The 25,426-nt window shown below is 31.9% G+C and overlaps 2 protein-coding genes and 1 long non-coding RNA gene across 6 annotated transcripts; 2 read left to right on the top strand and 1 right to left on the bottom strand.

The window, feature by feature from the left end:
- Positions 1-316: 316 nt before the first annotated feature.
- On the bottom strand, positions 317-3,414 carry RDM4 (RNA-directed DNA methylation 4). The gene is made up of 10 exons (XM_022055804.2): positions 3,174-3,414; positions 2,877-2,957; positions 2,700-2,788; positions 2,493-2,564; positions 2,350-2,391; positions 1,442-1,596; positions 1,207-1,325; positions 1,000-1,078; positions 854-924; positions 317-765 (listed from the first exon to the last, which is right to left on the bottom strand). Exons 1-10 carry the CDS (start codon positions 3,280-3,282, stop codon positions 485-487), a joined length of 1,098 nt encoding a protein of 365 aa, XP_021911496.1. The 5' UTR covers positions 3,283-3,414; the 3' UTR covers positions 317-484.
- A 6,293-nt stretch (positions 3,415-9,707) lies between these two features.
- Positions 9,708-11,925, top strand: LOC110809816 (Major facilitator superfamily protein). Its single transcript, XM_022035755.2, has 2 exons — positions 9,708-10,927; positions 11,479-11,925. Exons 1-2 carry the CDS (start codon positions 9,819-9,821, stop codon positions 11,906-11,908), a joined length of 1,539 nt encoding a protein of 512 aa, XP_021891447.2. The 5' UTR covers positions 9,708-9,818; the 3' UTR covers positions 11,909-11,925.
- A 2,061-nt stretch (positions 11,926-13,986) lies between these two features.
- LOC148268976 (uncharacterized) lies at positions 13,987-18,743 on the top strand. Of its 4 annotated transcripts, XR_015817256.1 has the most exons (4): positions 13,987-14,394; positions 15,174-15,279; positions 15,388-15,455; positions 15,591-18,743. It is a non-coding gene; the product is annotated as an uncharacterized LOC148268976 (long non-coding RNA). The 4 variants fall into 4 exon arrangements; XR_015817255.1 differs by having other exon boundaries at positions 13,987-14,346; positions 15,388-18,743; XR_015817253.1 differs by having other exon boundaries at positions 15,388-18,743.
- The last annotated feature ends 6,683 nt before the right edge of the window (positions 18,744-25,426 follow it).

Raw genomic sequence — 25,426 nt, 5'->3', positions numbered from 1 at the left:
TTCATTCACGATTTTTTGATCATTAATACAAACTTATAAAAAACTTAAAGTGAAACTATAATAATATATATCTAAAATTTCATCTTTTTTTATTAAATTTAAAAATATAACATTTTCAGTTCCCATGTAGTTCAATTTTTATAATTTTTTAATAGAAGTTTTTGCACCTTTTAGGTTAAATAAGTTAAATTTCTTATAAATTTCTCAATAGATTTCACAAAAATTTCTGAATTTGTATCAGAAAATAACCTAAAACAGTTCTAATTTGAAGAAACAAAATGTAAGTGATTCATCTAAGAAAATGACTCACTTGACGAAGAATGAACAATGGAAAATATTCATCTAAACCTTCAGAATGTACACAAAGCAACCATGATACATCGTGATGAATCTGTAGTTCAGCATGAGCACCTCTAGACAGCAATTTACAAGAGGTCATCACTAACATTTCATAGGTCAGAAACATATCCACTTCCTTAGACTATCACCAATATTCACCTTCACCACCGTCATAATCATCAACATCACGATCATACCAAACATCAGAGTAATCGTCGTTCATTCCATCTTCAAATACCAAACCATCATAGTCTGAATATGTACACCCAAAACTCCCATCTTCCGATTCATCCAAGGCTTCACTTTCCTGCTCCCCTTTTTTGTCGTCCTCCTCCTCTTCCTCTTCCTCTTCCTCTTCTTCCCCTTCCTCATCTTCTTCATCTTCAGATATCTCCTCTGGATAATCATTTCTTGGATTATCCTCAGCTGGTACCCCCCAACAAGAGAAACAAAGTCAAATAATTTGCCACTAAAATTTACACATAAAAGAAGGATGTCCAATAACTTAGGATACCGTTTGAATCCTCACTGTCATATTCCGAGTCATCAGGCCCATCGTAGAAATCCTCATCCTCAACTTGTACCCTGAACCAAGAAATCAATCAGCATCTTGTATATGTTAGTAATCATCAAAAGATGCAGAAAGCAACCAATACTTACAGAGGGAATGCATGTGAAGCATCATCACTGTCTACATTCATCTCCTCCTTCACAGTATAATAGTCATATACATAATTATCTGCAATTAGCATATACAACATATTAGAGTAATTTATCAAACATCATTTACGATATTAATAGGAATTATTAATAAAAAAATTTGTATAGACAGTGTGTTTATTTAGCTCATCATCGAAAATGCACAACCTTGTCCAGAAATGTGAGCATGAATATCAGATTCAATCTCTTCAGCTGCACTTGGTATAAACTCTCTCAGGAGAGGCAGGTAACTCTGCAAGATTCTTTGATCCTCTAAAGATGTAACTCTGTATTAACATAACTGAAACTAAATCAATTTTACCCAACTTTGCCCATATACTTTACACCTTGTCCAGCAATCTCAACCAAATGATTTTCATGTTGATGAGTTGATAAAGCTTACTCTTGTGCTTGAGTTTGTTTTGACCTTTCCTCAACATCGACACGAACAACATCATAAAAACGATACATTTCATCAAGAGCTTTATCCTGCATCATATCTTTGTTTCCCTTTCTGATCCGCCATATTTGCTCAAAACGAGCATGTTCTGCCAATACCTGAGCAAAGAAATAGTACCGACTGAAATTGCAGGCAACAAACAGTATGAAAGACCAAAAGAAATTTGTAATCAACTGCACATGTGCTCCTATTTCTACTTGAAGTACTCAGGCTGATAAATCTCAAGCAAAGAGAAAAAATTCATCATACTCAAAAGAAGAAGTAATCTTTAGCTAACGATAGTAGAAATTTGTTGTCCAAGAAGGGATAAAGAGTGTCAGATAAGCAACCCAAGTCATTTTTTTCTTTGTGATGCTGAGTGTTCTGAATTTGTAAAGATGTTACATTGATAGTCTACTCCATGCATAAATAAATCTTAAAGATGAAAAAATCATAATAACGTGCACAACAGATTAGAGAGGTACTATTATCAACCAAGGTCGATCATAGCCAAGGTTGCATATTATCAACCATTTATTTTTAGATGCTCGAATTTTCTCTTTATAATTATAAGTGAAATAGGATATAAACTTATAAAGCAATATTTTGATGATGTCCTCCAACCATTTGACAACAAATTGCTAGAAACCCAGGATGCATCGACAAGTGATAAGAAAGGCAAACCACCAAAGCAGTAATCAAATAAGGAATAACAAACCCATCCTCTGATGTGATATAGAGCATAATTTCTTCATGAATTTTTTATATCATCATGCCATTGTTTCCTCAAATAGTTGGAAAGCGCAGGAAGTTTGGATACTTTCCAAAAAATAAATAATTAAGTAATGTTTAGATTTCTGTATTGAACATACCTTCTGTTGTTGTCTGGCTTTAGACAAAAGCTGGTCTTGTCTCTATTGACATAAAATTTAATTGCAGTGTTAGACTAACAAATTCTTAACAATCCCTAAAAGTACCATGATGAGAGAGTAGGAAGGAAGGATAAGGAGATTACATTATCCTTTTTGAAAGTTAGCCTTCTTTCTTCACTCTTGTTCTTACCTTCAGTTGCATCACGGGAAGTTTTCTGTAAAAGAAAAAATCAATACGATTTAACAGCAAATTCAACAAGAAACAGGCATAAATGACAGAATATTGACATGAAAACTGCTTTTGTAGCCGTATAGGGCTTAGCAGAAAAAACATGAAAATTGTTACCCACCACAAATTGTTCCAAAACATCAATAGTGGCCTCAGAGCTAGTAACGGTTTCCACATGGCGCACCAGGACTTTCTTTGTTTTCGGTTCCTCTAGTGCAGAACAAGCAATAAATAAGAATCAAAATCCAATGAAACTTAGCCAAATGAATAAAAGCAACATTCAGTTCTTGAAACGTACCAATCACAACTGAATCAGAGATTGATAGCTTCTCAAAATCAAAGAGCGCCCGCTTTAAAGGCCTCTCGTTGATTTCCAGCCCTAGAAACGTTTATACATCCAATGATACACATAAGGTCAAATGTATCGCTGACAACACCATAAAACGAGCAGAAAGAAAATGGAACCTCGAACAAGACACAAGACTCGCCTACTACATAATGCCACCATTGTTTTTCCTTTCAGGAGAAACTCAATCTTTTTCTTTCCACTGAATTTTCACGGAAACAAACAGAGTGAGGAGAGAAGGTAACTCACAAAAAGCGTCGAGCGAAAACTGCGATGCTTTGCGTTTAACCCTAACAATGATTGGCTTGTCATTTTCGGTTCTTGACATAGCAGAGGAGCTTTCACCTGTAATCGCCATTAAAATTACCACAAAACTTGGCGTTTAGCGGTCGACTTCGGTGGTAGGGTTTCCGTTGGCAACTGCCAAGTGCCAAGAGAGATTTTAATTCCGATGGGGTTTTAGAATGTTTCCAGAAGAGCACTTTCTTGACGAGTGGGAAAGCGATTTCTGGAAGACAAAAAATAAATTGAACCGGGCCATTTATTGGGCCGAGTTAGGGTCCATTTTCGAATTTAATGGCCCATATATGAAGCCTTATTTATTTATGTATTTTGGCCCAAGTTTTATCTGACTTTTGTTTGATAAAAAGACACCTTGTAACCTCTATAAAGACTAATAGCATTACATGTAGAACAAATTTTAATAGTATTGGGGTAATTAGATTAAATTAAATTTCTGTAAATTTACTATAATTTTTAATAAAATAAACAGTTTATAACAACTATCTTCTCTTAATTAAATAATTATTATGGATTAAAAAATTAGTATTTTTGTTTTACAAAAAAATATATATATTAAATTCCTCGGGGAATAGTGTATTTTCTTTATGTGTTTGAAAGAGTCAAGAATTAGTAGTGTTTAAGTCAACGCTACTCATTGAATTGCAGCGGTATGTAAAGGACCACAGCAGACGTTTGTATCTGACGTTGAATTTTGATGTCATAGCAATCTTAACTACTCTTATAAATACATCAGCTAAATTAAATTAATAAATAATTATTTATACGGATAAATTAATTTTTCAATGTGCTTTTTCTAATTTTACAAAAATAAAATGTAAAGGCCTCATAATTTTAAAGAAATATATATATATATATAAGAAAAATTTTAAATGCGGAAGCGAAATAAAATTTTTCATTAATATCTCTTATACAATAATTCAAACGTACTAAACGAATGAAAGAATTAACTAAATAAAGTAAATACTAAAGATGAAAATTATAAATAAAACTATAAAATCTTTAAACATCTACTTGCCGTCTTCTTGCAGGATAGGCTCGAGAACTAAGTCTTCCTAATCTAAAATGATTAAGTAATGAATGAGCTACACTAACCCAGTAAACACATCACACTATCTCACTATTACATAAGTAAATATTGGTAAAAAAACAAAAACGATTAATTGAGTATAATTTATAACAAACTCATTTATCAATAATAAAAACCTTTACTGTCTACTTATCTCGGTGAGATTCATAAAAACAACTTATGAGAAACAATAACATTATAAACATCATAAGGTCATGCACACTCTGTAACATAATACATATCATACTTTTGTATTTTTAATCATCAGGCAACAAATTTCTTCTTTTATCAGCCTACTAGTATCAATGGTGATCCATAAAGGGTCACTGCTATACGTGAACCATTCACATTAATAACTTAATTTCAGGGTCGTCCCCATACCCCGTCCGGTATGGGCGTCAAAACCATAAACCTCAATACCCCGTCCGGTATGAAGGTGAAATGGGCCGTCCCCATACCCCGTCCGGTATGGGCGCCAAAACACATAAAGTCTCTATACCCCGTCCGATATGAGAGACCACATTTCTGGTAGGGTTCCTTATGGATCCGGTCTGTCCACCATCTCCCAAGATATCTAGTTAGGCTGTCGACATTATCCATTTATCAATTCACATACCTTTTTCTATTTTTCTTAATCTCAATTATCCAATCAAATATAAACACGTAAACCAGTAATGAACACCAAACAAGGCAATACAACATCGGGTTCACAATAATTCAAACCATAATAAATGAAATTGTGATTTATGCATACGAAACTAGAGAATAAATACATCAGACACCATACTACATTCAAAACTGTAAAATAAATCAAACACTTGACCGAAAAATACATCAGATTCGGGTTTCATTAGCAGTCTTAATTAATTATACATATCTACTAATTCATAAAATACCGTTTTATCATTTATTAAGCTTTAATGCCGTGATAGAAAATAGGGTAAGAGATTCTTACTTGTTTCGGAGTCTGAAATCGGGTTCTCACTACGCCTAAGGGCAGTTCCTAAATTCCCTGAATTTTTTTTCGGAAACTGAAACACATTTTCGGTACCTGTACATGTCCCCAAAAAAATCCCAAATCAGATCCAGGGCCTTTTTAGCCAATTTCGGAATTCCAGCACAGCGGCTCCGCTGTGCTCCGGCGATGACGCCGCCGCCTACGGCGGCAATCCGCCTCGGGTTGGCTATTTCCGGCCGTTTTCGGCTGAATTTGGCCAAACTTGCATTGGTTCCTATGATAAAACACCCCTAGGGCCCCTGGTGGGCCAAAAAATTACGAAAAATCGAGACTTACCAGCGATGGGGCTTTCGGGTGCGGCTGCTCCTCCGACGCGAGTTGCGATTTGGTGTCTTGCTCCGGTCAACCTGTAGAGAAAAGGACAGTGGTCACGGTGGTATAAAAATTACATCGAACGGGAACCGAAAAGGGTCTCATCGGAGGCAAAAATCGAGGAAACCTGCAGCGGCGCCCTTAGGCTTCGACAGTATTTTTCGGCCAATTGGCCAGTGGTTTGGCTCTGATTTGGCCACATGTGGATTTAGCATCGAAAACCGAGCCAATGGGAGAAATTTTACCTCGTTTGGCGGTCGGAAAGTGCTCCAGTGGCAACAGCCGGTTCCTCTAGTGGCTGGGTCGTCTTCTCCGGTGATGGCTCTGGCGGCTAGGGTTTGAGGTTGGGTGTGAGTGAGGTTATTTATAATATTCTCCTTTTAATCTGAGCCGTCCATCATGATTTAATTTGGACCGTCCGATCGTGATTAAATTAGAATGAATCTAAACCGTCAATCGCGATGTAATTCTGACCGTCCGAGCGTGATTCAATCTGGATCGTTCGCACGCATGAGATCTGGGCCGTCCGCACGCGCTCTTGATCTAGGCAGTCCGTGCGCGCGGGAACAGATCTGGGTCGTCTGATCGCGCACATGCAGATCGCCCACGTGGCTCCACGCGTCAACGTCTCTGTCACGCGGCGTGTCCTGGTTGGTCGGGACTGTTGACTGGGCTGCTGACGTAGCACTATTTTTCTAAATTGCGTTTTGACATCCAATTTTCGATTTTCTTTTTAAAAACATTCCCAGAATTCAAATTTTCACTCATTTTTTTCAAAATCAATTTCAATTAAACTCCAAAAATAATTTTACCATATTTTATTATTATTATTATTTTTATTAAATTAAATTAAATTAAATTAAAATCTTATAAATTAATTATTAAAATAAAATAAAATAAAACAAAATTTTAATAAAAATTAATATAAAATAAAATTTGGGTGTTACATAAAATCATATATTTCACTAAATATGATTTTTCCAGGGAAATTAGTAATAAAGGACAAACTTCCACGTCCAAACAATGGCTGACCTTCATCTAAAGACGACCAAATTTTGACTCTGAGTCAATCCATCAAATTAAATTAATCACCAAAATCAAAGTCCAAATTAAAATATCGTAATCACTAAAACATTATTTGAAATCAAATTGAAAGAAACTCAAATCATTAAACATAATAATATGGCACTTAAAAATGTTGTTCAGTCTATTTATAATCTAACGAAATTAAGTGAATAGTAAGAATAAGTTCGGTTTAAATAAAAATGGATTAAATTTTTTAAAATTTTATAATTAAAAATTTAGTTTGATTTGATCTAAACTATTTGAATTAAGTTAAAGTTTTATTATATATTTTAAATTTAAGGTATTATTATTTTAAACTAATACTCTCTCCACCAAGTTAATCTAGTCAAAAAATCAGGCACTAATCAAATAAGCTAAAATGTGAAATTAAAGAAAAAAAATTTTTTTAAAAAAAAAATAAAAGAAGAAGAAGAAAGAAGTCGGAAACATAAAAACAGGACAGGACAATTTTGATAATGAAGTAATTAGGTGGCTTTTGGAATAACCTTCACAAATTTCTATTTTAAACACGTAACAAACTTACCCGACCAACCTAATTGATTCCTAAAGAAATTGTGTCCGACTAAAGTTACTTGACCAGGAAAATTCAGTCAATATTATTCAGTGATTTCAGACTTCTTCTAATATTAATTGATAAATTTGAGGACTGACAAAAAGAATACAGGTACCCACAAGAGTAATTACATATAGAGATATATATGTATATATGATTTTCCTATAACGTAGAGAAGGATGACTGATCCTATTTAATTTGGGAATCTATTTTTCAGTGTTTTCGTTCTAATTTCAAATTGAATAGTTAATAATAATTTAGTTTTGATAAATTTATTGGGAATTAATGAAATTATTATTATTTAATTAGAAATGAAGAATAAGATGGTAGAATATTGTACAAAAATATTAAAACATTTAAAAAATATGTTTTTGAGAATATTCGTTGTATTAACCAGAGAGCACGGTTAGAAATTAACCACTCAGCACGTTTTGCCCAACATACAATATGCCAATATAACGTGTGTATATATATAGTTGCAGAAATGTTTGTCACACGCAATAGTACCCGACTTACAAGCTGGGGTGGAGTACATACCTAATGCCGATTATAATGTGTGTTTGTATATGTAGTTGCAGAAATATTTGTCACACGCAATAATACCCAACTTACAAGCTGACGGGTAGCAACATATAACTGCAATATTGAAGAATGAAATCAACTTAGCCTAACCTTTGTCATCAGCACTAACGTCAACTTCATTGCCTAAATATATAAACACAGGGCATCAACTTCAACCTTGGAGAACCTACACAAATATATATATATATATATATATAAACACGTGTGCATGTGTGTGTGAGTGAAGAGAGATGTATCAGTGACACAATTGATTCACGTAATTTACAAGAAAATTAATATTAATTTATTAATTAATCTGTTAATAACATAATTTACAACATAATCCTGTCCGCAGAAATTAGTGTAGGACAAAATTTAGAAGCTACAAGATCGTGATATTAATTGAGAGAGATTTTCTTAAAAGTTTTTTGAAAGATAAACATCTGGTGGTGATGCACATTTTCTCCATGCATATCTCCCACCTCATACACTACAAAAGCATTTCGTCATCATTTCTTTTATATTTTAATTAATTACTCTGTTAATTTGTACGGTATAATTAATACCTCGTAATATATATATATATATATACACATATAGGGGTAATATATATAGATGGGTGTATGAACCCACACGCAAAGGATATATACATAGTGAAGGGATGTTGAAAAAGTCAGACTGTTCCATATGTTTCATCATACTTATTAATATCCACCCATTGGAAGCTCCATTCTTCTCTCCATGCTATTCTTTTACATAACTAAATACATATCATACCCAACTCACTCTCTCTCTCTCTATATATATATATACATATATTTATATTTATGTACGTTAAATTTGATTTTAAGTATATTTTCCAATTTAGTAATATATTTTAATGCATAATTAAAATTTTTATTACTCAACTTTAAAACACAACAATATATATGAACGAACTAATAAGAAAGGCTAGTTTTGTTTGGTTAGAGTAGTTATAAGAAACCAGAAGGATTTTTTGCGAGCCATATATAAATAAATTTTTTAATAAATTCCCAAAAAAAAAAAAAACAAAAGAACTAGAAAGATCCATGCGAAATATATATATATATATATATGTATATATATAGAAAAATTGATGATTTTCTAAAGGGGTCCATCTCTTGTCTCTTTGATGCATGGATGATGTAAATAACACGTTGGCCTCTCCTTTTCATGATAAGTTGATGAAGTGTGTATATACATTACATACATACACACCACAAAGATTAACCAAGTAAACTACAATTAATTAACCCCGTTATTATTTAATTAGACGATGGAAAAATATTGTAGAATGAGTGAGTTAATTCCCAACACTCTTCAAATTTGATTGAACTATTTTTTGCACCTTAATCTAATAAAGATTCTCTGTACTACATACTACTATTCTCTTCTCTCTCTTTCTCAAACAAAATTCATTAATGTTAAAGGTGGTGGTTGATAAAACACCACATTTTACTGTACACAACCACTATATCTCTCTATATATATTTATATTTATTTATATTTGTGTGTGTGTGTGTGCGTGCGTAAATGTCACGCTCTCTTTGTCAACATTAACATATATGTATCTCCTAGCTATATAATTATAATTTTTCTATCCTATTTCTTAATTTTATAAATAATATTGGTACATACGTATTAATTTTTAGCTACATAATTTATGATTATTAATTGGTTTACTTTATACCTATAATTGTTATTACTTTTACTATGATTTATTATTATTATTATTATTATTAGTTTTAAAAATATATATACCTGTTTATTGACGTACTAGTTACTTCATTTAATTAAATATTCCTTTTATATAGTAAAAAATTAGTATAAATATTCTTGTAAAGACTTCCCTCATTTCAATTTCTCTCTCTTCGTCCTGGTGTAATTTAAAGGGACTTGGTGGGTGATATTTATTTCTTCATATACCGCCATACGAACTCAGAACACTTTCTCCCTTTTAACCCTCTTCCTGCCATGCCTTCCCCTTCCACCGCTCTCCAATGGCTGAGCTTGGTGGGTCTGATATGGCTTCAATCAATAAACGGAACCAACTCCAATTTCCCTGCTTACTCTTCCCAGCTCAAGTACCTTCTCTCCATCTCCCAACTCCAACTCAACAACCTCGCCTTTGCCTCCGATGCCGGCAAGCTCTTGGGCTTCGTCTCCGGCATCGCAGCTGTCTATCTCCCTCTCTGGTTCGTCCTCTTGATCGGAGCTTCACTAGGGTTGATTGGCTACGGCGTCCAGTACCTCATCCTCGCCAAACTCATCCCATGCTCATCTTACGCCCTAATATTTTCCCTCTCTGTTTTAGCAGGAAACAGCATTTGCTGGATCAACACAGTTTGCTATGTCGTCGCCATTAAAAATTTCGCATTGGATCGTCAAATCGCCGTGGGATTAACCACCAGCTACTCAGGGTTAAGTGCTAAAATCTACACAGTCATAGTTGACTCCTTCCCATTCTTCTCCTCGCCAACCAAAAGAGCTAAAGCATATCTCTTCCTCAACTCAGCCTTGCCTCTCCTGGTCTGCGCCATAACAACCCCACTCGTCGGAGACATTAACGTCGATAAATCGAGGAAAACGAGAAGTGGGTTCATGTTCATGTTGATCATAACAATGGCGACTGGCGTCTACGCGGTGATTAGCAGCTTACTGTCAATGCCAAAGCTTGTTAGCTTGACAGGCATGGGGCTTTTCCTTCTGGCTCCACTTCTGATCCCTGCGGGAGTGAAACTCAGAGAGATGGCTGATGAGAAGAAAAGGGGAATGGTGGTGCATGATGAAGAAGGCTTTGGAGGATCAGAGAGAAGATCAGAAACGGAAGTGATGAAGGAAGTGTGTGAGATTGGTGGGAGAGAGGAGATTGGAGTGAAGTTGATGGTGAGGAGAGTTGAATTTTGGTTGTATTTCTTTGCGTATTTATGTGGGGGAACTCTTGGGCTGGTGTTCTTGAATAATCTTGGACAAATTGCTGAGTCTCGCGGCTGTCCTGCGACTTCTACTCTGGTTTCATTGTCTTCTTCGTTCTGTTTCTTCGGCCGCCTCCTTCCTTCTCTCATCGATTATTACTTCTCCAGGTTAATTTCATTCTCACCCTCACTACCCTTTTCTTAAACTATGTATATATACATGATCAGAAGAACATATAGTAATTTAGGCCAGCTTGGAGATCATAACTGAGAAAGAAGAATTTTAAAATTATAATAAATTGTAATTATGTTTTTTATGACAATAATCTGAACATGTTTGAAGGAAATATCATAATGAATTTTGTAAAATTTTAAATTTTTTCTTTTGATGAGAAATTAAACATGGTTTTAAGGCGTATTGTCCAAATTTCAAAAATATTTCAACTCATATTAAATACGCAACATAATCACAATTATTTTTTAAAATGTTTTCATAGTATTATTTGATATATTTCATAAATCAATAGAAATTAGTTAATTTTTATTTCTTAAAAAATACAATTAATAATTTAATGCAATAAAATATGGAGTCCATTAAGTAATTATAGGAGTGGGGTGGGGATATTTATGTTTTGGTTATTTAACGTGAACAATGTATCAATATAAATATTTTAGTTGATACAATTAATAAAAACTTTAGCTTAATTTTATTTCCACAGGAATAAATACATGATTTCAAGACCAGCTTCAATAGTAGCATCCACGGTCCCAATGGCTGGAGCATTTTTCTTCCTCCTCAACAAATCCAACTTCTCCCTCTACATTAGCACCGCGGTGATTGGAATTTCTACCGGCACAATCACTTCTGTTGCTGTATCGACCACGACTGAACTTTTTGGAGCAAAAAATTTTAGTGTCAATCACAATATCATAGTCGCAAATATTCCAATTGGATCATTTGTGTTTGGGTATTTAGCGGCTTTCTTTTACCACAAGGAAGCAAATGGCGAGAAATGCATGGGAATGGAGTGTTACAAAAACACTTTTATCATATGGGGTTGTCTTTGTTCTTTTGGGAGTTTACTTGCTTTAATCTTGTATATTCGCACGAAAAAATTTTACTCACATAGATTAATTAACATGAATTAGCAGAGTTAGTATATTCATTAATATCCTAATGTGACACAAAAATATAATTATATTTTACATTGACATACAATTATTGTAAAGTATGTCAACTATCTTATATATTTATATATATATAATTTTAATAACTTAAAAATAATTAAATGTATTATATTGAGTATACATGAATACCAAATTTTGGCTAAGGTGAAATTTTGTTCTCTATGTTTCTATTTTCATATATTTTAAATTCTGTGAATTTTTGTGACAATTTAGTACTACGGGGTCTTTTTTACTTTTACATAAATAATTAGTTTTATTGAAAATAGGTTGTACATATATGAATCTCTACATAATAATGAATTATAATTTAATTTCAAATAAATTAAAATTATTTTAAAAAGAAAAAACTATAGGAACACAAGATTTTGTAGCTACTAAATTTTTTTTAAAAAAAAATTACTCGTCATGTAATAATTATTCAAACTCAAACCTAAGCCCAATATCTTACACATAACTGTGGTTACAAACTTTAATAATTAATATTATTTATGCACACATATGATCATGTATCTATATCAGCTATCCAAAAGCATGACGATTTTATAGTCTCAATATATATATATATAATATCGTTAGTAAAATTAATTGGCTTTACTGTAAGTGCATTTTTTTTTTCTTCAAATTTTATTATAAATTTACACACTGTTTTCCAATTATTCTAAAATTAGTAGATTAATATGATAATTTTCCATAAAAATGATTAATATAAAATTTAATAGTATTCTTTAGTAGTACAATTAATTTGATTGGAAGGAACCATTTCGCACCATTCATTTTGTGTGGCATGGGACCATGGTATATAATGTGAAAATGACTTGAAATATGGTAGTGGCGAGCCTTGCAGAACAAATTAAATTCAATCCAGTTAATAAAGATTCACGATAAGACTTCTATAGTGACAAATAAAAATTAAATAACGATCCTTAATTCTTTTATCTTTTTTTTTTTTTTCAAAATTAGATTAATTTTTTATATATAAACACCTAAAATATGTATATATTAACATGCAATAAATTTTTGTACGTTCATCATAGACTTATTCAAACCGATAATTAATTTATGGGTAAAGCTGGAACCGTGTCTTAATTTATGAAATTATTATTGCTCGTGCTGAGAGCTTGAAATTGGTATTTAACCATCAAATTTTTGTTGTTGTTTGTCTGTTTGTTAGGTACGTATTTAAAGTGGTGTGTTTATACACACTGGCCTTTTTTGGATGTATCTTCTTACTATTTTCCAAAACAAAAAAAAAGATTTGGAGTACTTTACAATATGTTTTCTACATAATTAACGAATAACTAAAAAATGGTGTGTTATAATTATTTAAATGACAGTGAGACAAATAAAAATAAAATTATTTATTATATAAATTCATAAGTTAAAAATAAAATAAAGTTATAATTTGAACTATTTATAACTTTTTACATATTAATATAGTTAGAGAATCATGATTTTAATACGCAAAAAACACTTTATATGAGGGAGATAATAGTCTCTTTCTAATTTATTTAATTAATATAATTTTATATATTTTAATTTATGTTGATAATATAAAAATTATATATAGATAATATTTTATTATTATGTACATTTATTAATAAATACATAAATAAATTAATATAATTTATAAAATTATTTCACATAAATATTTTAGCAACTTATTTAAAAAGCTACATAAACTTGTAAATCATTGAAGAACTTATAACTGTACAAATTATAAATTATTATAATATAAGCTAATTAATAATTAATGTAACTACCGCCACTTATAAATTTTCCAACTAGATTTCTATAATTGCAACCCCAGTAAAAATAAATAGCCTCAAATCTTGGCGGTACAGAACTAATTATGCCACAAAAACAAAATAGGCGCGCACTCTGCCTAATTAATTGATATAACCGTGCGTGACGCAAAGTCGGCATCATTGTAACGTCAGCCCGATTTTATTATGACGTGGTATTTATTTAATTAGGATATAATGAATAATTACTCCCGGCCCACCGGCCCACGTTACGTTCTTTTAATCGTCTTCTCCATCCTCGACCCCACGTATGCACGTACGGTCCTCTCCTTTCCTTTTCAGCGCCAATCGAGATGTGAACTGCCTCGTAAGCGACACCGTTTTTTATTCTCCATCCGCGGAGCGCTTCCTCTTCTTTCTTGACCAATCAACCACTTTCAGTCAGCTACGACTGGCTGTTTGCAAGGCAAAAATAACTGGTGGTCGAGAAATGTTCACCGTCGTAGATCTACTACTATTGCCGGAAAATATGTCGGCCGTCTTACGGGAGGTGGCACTGTGGATACGGTAAATCCGTCTCTGTTCCGGAAGATTGGGCGGTTGGTTTGCACAAGGTGATGTTTGGCTGGAGAAGGATGTTAAAAGAATCGCTGAGTAGTTAGTATTTGCAATTTCAAATCTGAATCTTCTTTTGGCAGTTAATTGGTAATAAATAATACTTACTAATTTAGATTTAGTTCTCTAATATTCTTTTTCTTTTACTAATAAGTATCGATAGCAGTAGACTTGAGCTTGTAATATGCAGTTTTGGCAATTTCTGTTTCTTGATTTATTTAAAAAAGGAAAATGTAATCTGAGTTTAAGTTGAAGTGTTTTATTGGGAAATTTTGAACCTCTTAAATAATGTTGAAAAAAAATTAACAAATTTAGATGAGAATACTATGTTTTGATATATTAATTTTTCACTTCCGGCCTGCGCATTGTCTCTCCTATCTCTCGCATTCTATGGCTGTCATTAAGTTTTGTAGGCATGATGGGAGCAAGAACGATGAGGCATTTAATACGGAGATTTGTAGCATATACTGTAGTTAATTAGTTAGATTTGGACCAGTGATTATTTTTTGCTGGCTTGGGTAAATTGAGATTCTGATACTGTGCACACGAGATGCTTCAAATCACTGTGTAGTTGGATCTTGGCCTGTAAGACTTGGATCTGTATATGTAGATTCGGTGTGCATAGAGGTATTCGTACCATGAGTAAATAAATTTGCAAACACTTCTTGAGATTTGATAGAATGAATACTTCGTCTGTTTTCCTTTTTAGCTTGTTGATTGGTAGGCAAGCAAGGGTTGGAGACCTGAGATTGAGATGGAATTTTAGAGCAGTGCCAAGTTGATCTTGAGATTTTCCAAGTTGGCATTTGTTGATTTTTGCTAGTTTCACATAAGGATCTTTGAGTGTAAAACTCTTTTTTCCACTTCAGGCATTTATGAAGAAGCAGATCCATCTTCAACTCTCGTTCTTGGGGAAGCATTTGCATCTAGTTCCTTTTACACATTAAAGCTTGTTTCAAGGTTACCAACAACCAGGTACTTATTCATAGGTTCTTACGTCTAATTGAGTCTGGTCTTTGGTTCAGTTCAGCTACATGAATTCTGTTCTTCCTTTTATCAAGTTAGTTCAACTATATCTTCCAGGTTTTAGATTTCTATCCTTGATAAATGCCAACCAGTTGTATGCTGACGGGATAAAATCACTTCACGAGGTAATTGGGCGTGTTCAGCTTTTAATACTATGAGACCTTTTTCTTGAAGTCTTAAATTGCTCTTAACTATAAGTAAGACTCAATAGGCTAATTATGTTGATATGATTTTTTTTTCTTATTCCTTTTGGGTTATAGAAAGTTTGCTGAGCAAAGAATTATTTATAGTCATGGCTATGACATGAAATTGGGAAGCAGACTTTGTGTTGATCCTAGTTTTAGCTGTTAACAGGTAGAGATCATCAGTAGGTACAGAATACTTGGGTCACAGCCAGGTTATGAACAAAGAGAACTACATTTCAACACAAGCCAATAAGTGGTACGATTTAATTAAGCATTAATGCCATGCAATAATTAGGTGCAACTGCATTAAATCAAAATTTATCAAGGAGCCACCAAGTCGAATGATTAGGTGATGATTCATTGAACTCAAGGCATGCCCTCATGATTTTCCTAGAGAAAAAAGGTCCCATCCTTGAGATCCTTTTAGCTTGTTGCTGTTTCTGGCCCAGGATGTTTGCTTTTCCAAGGTTTTTGTCAACTATTCCTTGTCACATAATGGGCTTACAAATAGATGATAGATTCTTTTCACTTAAGAAATTTAAGCCTATTGGATGATGTAAACTTTGATTTTTTCACTATGAGGAGGATGATTGAATTTAAAGATAGATAACAAGGTTCTGTTTAGGAAATGAAAATAATTTTTTATCATTTCTTAGATTCCTGTATCTATACTTGAAAACATGTGTGAGTATAATAGCTGGAAACGAGAATGTGTCGAAAGTAGAATGAAAATATAAAATGAATTTGGTTGAAAAAAAAGCGTTGTTAATGCAATTATATAGGGAACAAAGATTTTTTTCTCAGTTATCATGCAAATACATAATAAAATATGTATAAATGATATTAAATTTAGAGAATAATAACTATGAAAACTTTGTGCCAAAGGAAGCCTAGTACTTGTAATATAGTTAACTTACTGAATTAGTGCTCAAAGTTTTACACTAGTTACAACTTAGTCTTTAATGTTTTTTTATTATAATTTAGTCGTTAATGTTTTTCATTTATTTCAAACGCTCAGTTTTCTTTTATTTTCTTATAATGGAAAAAGCTGAAACTGATTAGATCATTTTGAACACTTTAAAGAATAGTTTAAACAGAGCCATCCTCTCGTTGCTTAATACGATGAATCTATTTTGACCTAAAAACATTCATACTTTGTGGCAAGGGAACTAGTGACAAGGTATGGCCACCTTTAATTCCTCTTCCATGGCCACCATCTATTGGGTATCCTTTAATGCAATATTGTGATTCAAGTTCTGTAATACTCTTAATTAATTTTAATATATTTAAAATTAATGTATAAATATAATTTAAATTTTTGAATTTTTATTTAATGTAAAAATGAAAAAAAATAGGTGGATGATGAAATTGAAAACAATTTTGAAAAAAAAATGTGAAAATTTGGGTTCTGATGGTATTTTTGAAAGAAAAATCAGAAACTGAAGGTTAAAACGCAATTTAAGAAAAAAGTGTCATGTAAGACGTCTAGTCAGCAATCCCGACAAATCGGAGTACGCTGCGTGGCAAGGCACGCTAGCGTGGTGCCAAGCGGAAGGCCACACTAGCAATCTGCGTGACCGCGATCGGACGATCCGAATTTGTTCTCGCGCGTGTGGACGGTCCGAATCTGTTTTTTCTTTAAACACGATCATACGGTTCAGATCAAATCGCGATGAATGGTTCAGATTCACTTCTTATTTAAACGCGATCGGACAGTCCAAATCAAATCGCGATGAACGGTCCAGATTCACTTCCTATTTAAACGCGATCGGACGGTCCATATCAAATGCGATGGACGGCTTACATTAAAAGAAAACAGATATAAATACTCTACTTCACACCAAACCCTAACCCTACCCCTAGCCATCATATCCCCCCGCCGGAGAAGAAGAACCAGTCGCCGGAAAGAGAGCCGACCACCTCCGGCCGCTATGTTGGAGCCACCTCCGACCGCCAAAAGAGGTAAAAAAAATATTATTTGCTTGAAATTCGATTTTGAATACCCTCATGCCCAAATCGGAGCAAAAGAACTGGTAGATGAGCCGAAAATCACAAGTAAAGTCTGGCGGTGCCACCGTGGGAAAAAACAAAAATTGCCTCCGATGAGGCCCTTCCCAATTCCCGTTCCATGCAATTTTTCCACCATTGTAATAAGCATTCTTTTTTTTTTTAAAGTTTGACTGAAGCAAAACACCCAACCGCAAAAGTGAGCCGGCGGAACTGCCGCGCCGGAAACCCTACTGTTGATAAGCCTCTGTTTTTTTATTTTTTTCGGCCAATCGATGCCTCTTAACATGCTTTCTCGCAGGGAGGAATACAAAAATCAGCCGAAACTGGTTGAAAATGGCCAACCCGAGGCAAACCGTCGTCTCCGGAGCATGGCAGCGACTCTGTGCCGAAATCTTGAAATTGGCTGAAAATGATTATTAACACCGATTTTGGGTTTTGGGGCATTTCTAAGTACTTGAAGCATGTTTTAATCTCCGAAGAAAAATTCAGGAAACCCGGAGACCGCCAGTAGGCGCAGCCAAAAGTTTAATATTCAGACACCAATTCAGGTAAAAATTTCTCACCTTATTTCCTGTTATAGAATTGAAATTTAATTATAAATAATATGGTATTTTGCATAATCTAAAAGTATCGATAATTAAAGGTTACTAATATAGGCGGAATCGGTTATTTATTATTGTTTGCATGTTTAACAGATTGATTGATTTTACAGTTTCGAATGCATTATAATATACTGGAATTGGTATGATAATTCGATTGTGTTTCTTTGATACATATATTGCTTGTTTTACATTATTTACAATTAATTGAGAAAGTGAAAATTAAAGGTAAATGGAAAATTGTTTGATTGAGTGAATGGATGAATGGTAGCCTTACTGGATATCCTGATAGATGGTGGACGGAGCAAATAAATAGAGAATCATACCGTGAACGTTGGCTCATACTGGACGGGGTATCGAGAATTTGTATTTTGACACTCATACCGGACGAGGTATGGGAACGATCCGTTTCACCCTCATACCGGACGAGATATTGAGTGATAGTATCTTTTGGTGCTCATATCGGACGGGATATGGGGACAGTCTGTTAGTTAAAATGGTTGAATAAAAGTTCACACATTGTAGTGACATCCCTATGAATCTCTATGGATACCAGTAGGCTGATAAAAAAGGAAATTGTTGTTACGACTGATTGAATATGAGATTATAGTATTGTTTATGTTATTGCTTCTATAGGTCGGTTTTGCAAATCTCACTACGATAAACATGCGGTAAATGATTTTATTCATGATAAACAAATTTACTTAAATTGAAAACTCCATTAGTTGTTTTTATGATTTCTACCGACTTTTAATTTTGTGTTGGTGAATAGCGTGATATTTTTACTGGGTTAGTGTAACTCACTCTTTCATTAACCATTTTAAATTTAGAGCGCCAAGATTCAGAGCCCGATTCACAAAAGGGTTGCGAGTAAAATGTTCAGTTCATTTACTTTTCAATTTTTTTAATTATTAGTTGTTTTTTTTAGAAAAGTCATTTTGTTAGTCCTATTGGGTAACTTAAATTATTGTGTAAGAAATGTAAACTTTATTGTTATTATTTCGCTTTCGCACTTAATTTATAATTTATTTCTTTTTAAGTGCCGGATTGTTACAAGTTTAACATATAATGTTACCGGTGATAGATAGCATCATTGGTACTATAAATAGAAGAAAATGTTATAATAATAGAAACCAAAATTTATTACCGATTTATCTCCATTTCTCCTCCATCTTGATTTCTACTATAGCAAGATAGATTCTTTCTTATTTGTTTACCATCACAAATCGGTAATAATGCTGCTTCTTATTTATATAGATGACATATTGGTGAGAGAAAATAATAACCTGTTCATCTCTCACATAGTTCACAATTGAGGTAAGAACTCACCATAATGGATCTTGGATATCTAAGTTTCTTTTTAGTTGTTGAAGTAAAACACTTGACTGGAGGAGTTTTTCTTTCACTGGTATGGTTGATTGTGCTCCTAATGCTACTCTTGTGGTCCTCAAGGACAAGTCTCATGACTCAAAGGACACACTTGTAGATGCAACTTGTTATAGAAGTATTGTTGGTCCTCTTCAATATCTCATATTCACTCAACCACACATATATCATCCAGTAAATAGAGTTTGTAAAATTTTCAACATTGCAACAGATTTATGTATAGGGGTAGTTAAAGCGATTCTTCTTCGCTATCTTAAAGAGACACAAGAATATGACTTGCAATTTATCTCTTGAAATCCTTTCTCTTTATATGCTTTTTCAAATGTTAACCGAGTAGAATGCCCCCAAACACGACAAAGTACAACTAGTTATCAAGGTCTTCTTATCCTGTCAATCTTTTATTATTTTTTGATATTCATAGTAATCTTCATATATTTATTGATCCACTTTTTCACATTCGAACCAAGTATAATGAAATAGACTATCATTTCTTTCGAGTTAAGGTAGCTGTGGTTAATCTCTATCACATTATTTGTGTCATCTTCAAATCAGATAGCAAATATTCTGACCAAATCTTTACCAAGGGCATTATTTCTTTTCCTTCCTTCGCAACAGGATGGACTTCATTTACACTCAATCACCACATTGAAGAGGGCTTTGAAGGACCCAAACTCTCTAAAAGAAAAAATCTTTGCTAAAAAGCAAGAAGATAATTTGTAAGGAAAAATTCTGGATAAAAATCTGAAAGAGAATTATAAAGAAAAGATCTTTCCTAAAAATAAAAAATATATTTGTCAGAGTCAAATCACTAACTTCTGCTTAAAATTAAGTACTTACTAATATAGAGCTTATTTTCTTACTAGTCTTTTTGTGTATATATGCGTACTGTATTTGAGTTGAAAATAAAGGAAAAAAGAATAGAACATATGAAAGTTTATAGAGTTGTTTAGACTCTAGCTGCTCAAAAAGAAGAAAAGAAGAGTTACATTGAATACATTTATCTGTTTCTTTTTGTAGTTTGAATACAGTACATGTACATATATATATATATATATATGTACGTAGAAAAAGACAGTAAAAAAATACTGAGAGTACTAAGTTCTAATTATTACGTCTATCATTTAGTAGTTTTTTAGGAAAGATCTTTTCGTTATAATTCTCGTGATTTTCATCAAGGATTTTTTCTTACAATCTTCCTCTTGATTTTCAGGAAAGATTTTTTCCTTTGAAGAGTTTGTTTCTTTATTAACTTTTGTTGTATCTTATTTGATACATGGTTGTATTATGGGCAGAAATAAAAAGAGAAGTTTCTTTTTGTCCCAAAGGTACCCTTTCTCTACCATTGGCAATATAGCCTCCACTGTTTGGGCAATTACAAGTATATTGGGTTCTTCAAATAATATATGGGCAAGAGGAATATGTAATGGATGGTATAGAAGACCTAAACCCTCGAGAAATAGAAACCCCCGTTTAAACCCAATTTAACCCCATGGTGGGTTCAGAAAAGGCATAGCTGCTATTTTCCAGAATATATTCATCTAATTTTAGTGTGAACCTTGAACTTACTTTTGGGTTGGTTGTTTTGTCAAATTAATGGCTAATAATTAATGAGAAAGTTACATTATGGATAATCTATGATTCCTGATTAAGATCTGAAGGAAAGGAACCAATTCTTTTTCTTATCCTAGGCGGTTCTTCTTACCCATTTTTCAGAAAATGTAGATCAAATTTAACCCAGAAAAAAAGATGGGTTTTTCTGCAGACTATTTCCAGATTTTTGGGCTACATATAATTTCTAAAAATTTGTAGTTAGCTTATAATATATAAATTATGGTTTAGAGAATTTTACATAAAAATCGTACTTTTAAATAACTTTTACAAAAATAATAGTTTTTGGAAATATACAATACCCTAAATCTGGGAGCTTGGAGAATTTTTCTTCTTCCCTATTCTCTTTATGCCTTCATAATTTGATTTTTCCTGTTAAATCTTGCCTGTCTATTAGGGATGTTTGGGGCATGGTTACCTCTGATTTGTATAATTGAATCAAGCATAATGATTTGACAAATTGTCAAACGAAACCATTGAAATGATTAATTAAACGAATTATTTTTTATTTTATTTTATTTTATTATATATATTAATTTTAAATTACATTTTTTTTTTTAAATTTTTCAATAATTATATGTTAAAAGTTTAACTTTAAAAATCAATTCAAGTGTATAAATTAAATCGACAATATTTATTTGATAAAAATTCAAAATTTACACCTTCAAATTTAAGAAACAAAACTCTTTCAACAATATAATGTATTATATTTAATTATATATATATATATAATATAGGTAAAGATACATTTTTATTTGTTATAAAAGTAAATATATTTTATATGATTAGTTAACTATCTTTTCGAAATTACAAACCGAAACTAAATTGAGATAAAAGATATCAATTCAATATGTTTGGATTTTATGTACAGATCAATTATTGGTTTTAATAAATATCCCTACTGTCTAAAGTTTTCATGTGTCCTTACTGTGCATGTGAGATAATATAAGAATTAATTTATTATATATATATATATTATATAACAACTTGTGCAATATTTTCTTTGTTTAAACTTTAATTCAATTTAGAGAGTTTAAATAGGTTATTTATCTAAACATATATAATACTTTTAAGTAATTTTTTATTTGATGCGATCAGAGTTATCTGTAATAAATAAATAAGATTTTATGTGTAATGTTTGTGTCAGTTGGATATTGAAACTTGAGTTTCAAAATATTTAAAATGTCTTAAACTCACTTGAGACAATCAGACTCTTTACTCATTAAATAAGTTCTTTAACATGGAGAGCGACATGATCCTTTCTGCATAAAATAAATATACTTCATAATATTAAACTACTTTTTAATAGAAATGAAATATTGAAACTTTACACATTCGTCGATAAAATAACAATTTTGCAAACCACTTGATTTATTGAGCTCATTGTTCGTTTATAGGTTGTATGAGATTGGATTCCCCTCTTACTCTTATATAGGTTGTGAATCATTGGTTATAGTGCATGAACTTAGTTAATTAGTCGTTAAATTTTTTTTTTACAAATGTTTTTTTTTATAACAAAAAAAAAGTTGAATTTACCTTAAACATACAATCTAAAAAAGACAATTTGTTAAAGAATAGATGTGTGATCTTGATGACTTAACCAAACATGTTTTAACAAAAATAATGTATGGTGTGATTGATACGAGAAACTCATTTTGCAACCCCAAAAGAAAAAGAACACCTTCTACAATTAGACTACAGCAACATTTGATGTGTTATATATATATATATATATATATATATGTGTGTGTGTGTGTGTGTGTTAATTTTTGATTTGCTTAAAACGTTACATAAATAATATCGAATTTTTAGGCAGAAATCATTTCATTCTTAAAAGTGGCGAGACATGTGCATAATTAGGCTTTGCTGTTTTTATTTTTTATCATCTTTGGAAGTATCATTACAATGATAAACATCAAGTCACCTTCAAATTAAGGAGGACCAATAATAAAAAGATATATATATATATATATATATATATTTTCTCAATTATTGTCTCATTTTTTGTCATTTTCTAGCTACCCCAAATTGTTTTTTTTTTTTTTCTTACCCTTTAATTTATGACACATGTCACGTGCATATCTATCTGTATATAAACGCGTACTCGCTATCTACTTCTTCTACATATCTTTTGGAGAAATTCAGTAATTAATTTTTTAAAAAATTAAAAAATTGAGGTTTATTAGGAAAATTAAGGTTGCCAACATATATATATATATATATATATATATATATACACACACACACACATACATATATATATGTATGTATGTATGTATGTGAGATGGAATTTTTTTAATTGGGCATATGGAATGTTGAGATGCTGACATACACGTTTTAGTATGAAAATGATAGATGGTCAAAATTCTTGGGAATATGTTATCCACATATATAAAAACCTTCATATTTTAAGTCACAAACGAAGAATTAATGGGTTTCCATTCCGCAACGCGTTAATCGAGCAATGTGGGTGTAATTTATAGATGACTCAAATTAATATTAATTAAAAAGAATTAACTAGCTAGTATACCCAGATTTTAATTAATTATAACTATATTGTATCGGCTGCTAAGTAATATGCAAGCTACAAGCCAACAACTAGAAAAATATGGGTATGTGTGTGTGTGTGTGTGTATATATATATATATATGCAATGTGTTAATGGGCGTTAGCTTGATTATGATATTATAACCTTCTGAAATCATAGTTATTGTGACAATTACTTTTTTATTTGTAACAATGGATTTTCTTATTTGTTATCATACACATATTAATAAAAAGTTAATATGCTTTCTATAGTATTATTCAATTCAATACAATATAAATAGGTATCATCATATTCTCTCTTCTCTTATAATTACAAACTTCTTACTATCTCGAGTTCAAGAGGGTGTGTTAGCTTGATTACAATACGTAATGTCATCAAGTCATTGTTAGTAGTTGAATTATTCTTCCCTTATTTATAATTGCAGATCTTGTTTGTTTATAATATTTATCAACCATTAGAGAGAATTAAAGGAATTTAATGAAGAAGCTAGCAATTAGGAATTAATTAATTAATTAACTAATTATACCCTTTAACTATGCATGCCTACGTATATGTTTTTTTAAGTGAGAAAATTCAACAGTCAAGTATGTACGTGTGTGTGTGTGTGTGTGTGTGTGTATAGATGTATGTATATGTTGGTGAAGAAGAGGAAAAGACAAGGTGGGGAGCGGGGAAATGTGTATTTGTTTGGTTGTAATGATTAAAAATGGAGGATCAGTCATGAGCTCAGCTCATGTGAATATGTAAATTGTTGGCCTGCAGATTTGTCCAAAACTTTTGAATACAGACAACCAGCTCTCCACAAGCAAAGGACACAAACCAGCTGACTCATGAACTACCACTATCACTTACCAAACTATACAAATTAAAAACAAAACGTTATATATATATATACATATAATTTTTTCCTTTCTTTTTGAGTTTAATTTTATATTTTTATATGTATTTTTGGGTGTGTATGTATATATTTATGTTACTGATGCAGTTGAGAAAAAAAGGACACTGAATGATTGCACTTATGGGAGAGAGAGAGAGAGAGAGAGAGAGATCAAAGTGAATATTTTAATTTAATTTAATCACGTAAATTTGACAATAGACTACTCGGATTAACATTATTGGATCATCAGAAAGAAGACCGATCAGCTTTACAGTGCATTACTGCTCCAAGTTTTTTGGAATGATTTGAGAATCCTTTTCCCAGTTTATAGTTTAATACAAATATATATATATATATATATATTGTAAAAATTAAAAGTTTTACATAATTAATATAAAAGTACAGTATATAAATGTGCTGTTTAGTCCGAAACAATAAATCTCTTATACAATTTTTTTTTGGTATATAAAACAGACGAAATTAAAATCTCTAGTTCATTGTTTATGAATAAAAAAAATTAAAGATTATATAAGTAATTTACATATATCACTCATGCTAAAATATTCACTTCAAACTACATTTAGTCTTCAAATATATATATATATATATATATGCAATTGAAATTAACCTCTGAGATATATATATATTTGTGTATTAATAAGATTATTTATTATTTTTTGAATTTAATCTCTCTGGTGCGAACGATACAACTATAAAAAATCATGAATTAAAATAAAACAACTTATCTCACCTATAAAAAAATAATTTGCGGTAGCTATATTCTTAATATACCTAGATAATATATATAATTATAAACTTAAACATTTTAAAATTATAAAGATAATTGTCAAATTGTTAGCAATACATAAAAACATTCTTCCTA

The sequence above is a fragment of the Carica papaya genome, chromosome 2 (genome assembly GCF_054855325.1).
Source record: "Carica papaya isolate Zhongbai chromosome 2, ASM5485532v1, whole genome shotgun sequence".
NCBI classification, from domain to species: domain Eukaryota; kingdom Viridiplantae; phylum Streptophyta; class Magnoliopsida; order Brassicales; family Caricaceae; genus Carica; species Carica papaya.
Note: the sequence above shows the minus strand (reverse complement) of the source record. Positions and strands in the feature narration are given on the sequence as shown.

What these genes read in the sequence shown, in the direction of transcription:
- RDM4 (XM_022055804.2), bottom strand. Translation starts at nt 3,282, where the DNA reads ATGGCGATTACAGGTGAAAGCTCCTCTGCTATGTCAAGAACCGAAAAT. An exon ending in AAACAAACTCAAGCACAAGA is followed by an intron (nt 1,326 to 1,441) that starts GTAAGCTTTATC and finishes ATGTTAATACAG; the next exon opens with AGTTACATCTTTAGAGGATC. An exon ending in TGACAGTGAGGATTCAAACG is followed by an intron (nt 766 to 853) that starts GTATCCTAAGTT and finishes GGGGGGTACCAG; the next exon opens with CTGAGGATAATCCAAGAAAT.
- LOC110809816 (XM_022035755.2), top strand. Translation starts at nt 9,819, where the DNA reads ATGCCTTCCCCTTCCACCGCTCTCCAATGGCTGAGCTTGGTGGGTCTG. An exon ending in ATCGATTATTACTTCTCCAG is followed by an intron (nt 10,928 to 11,478) that starts GTTAATTTCATT and finishes TTATTTCCACAG; the next exon opens with GAATAAATACATGATTTCAA.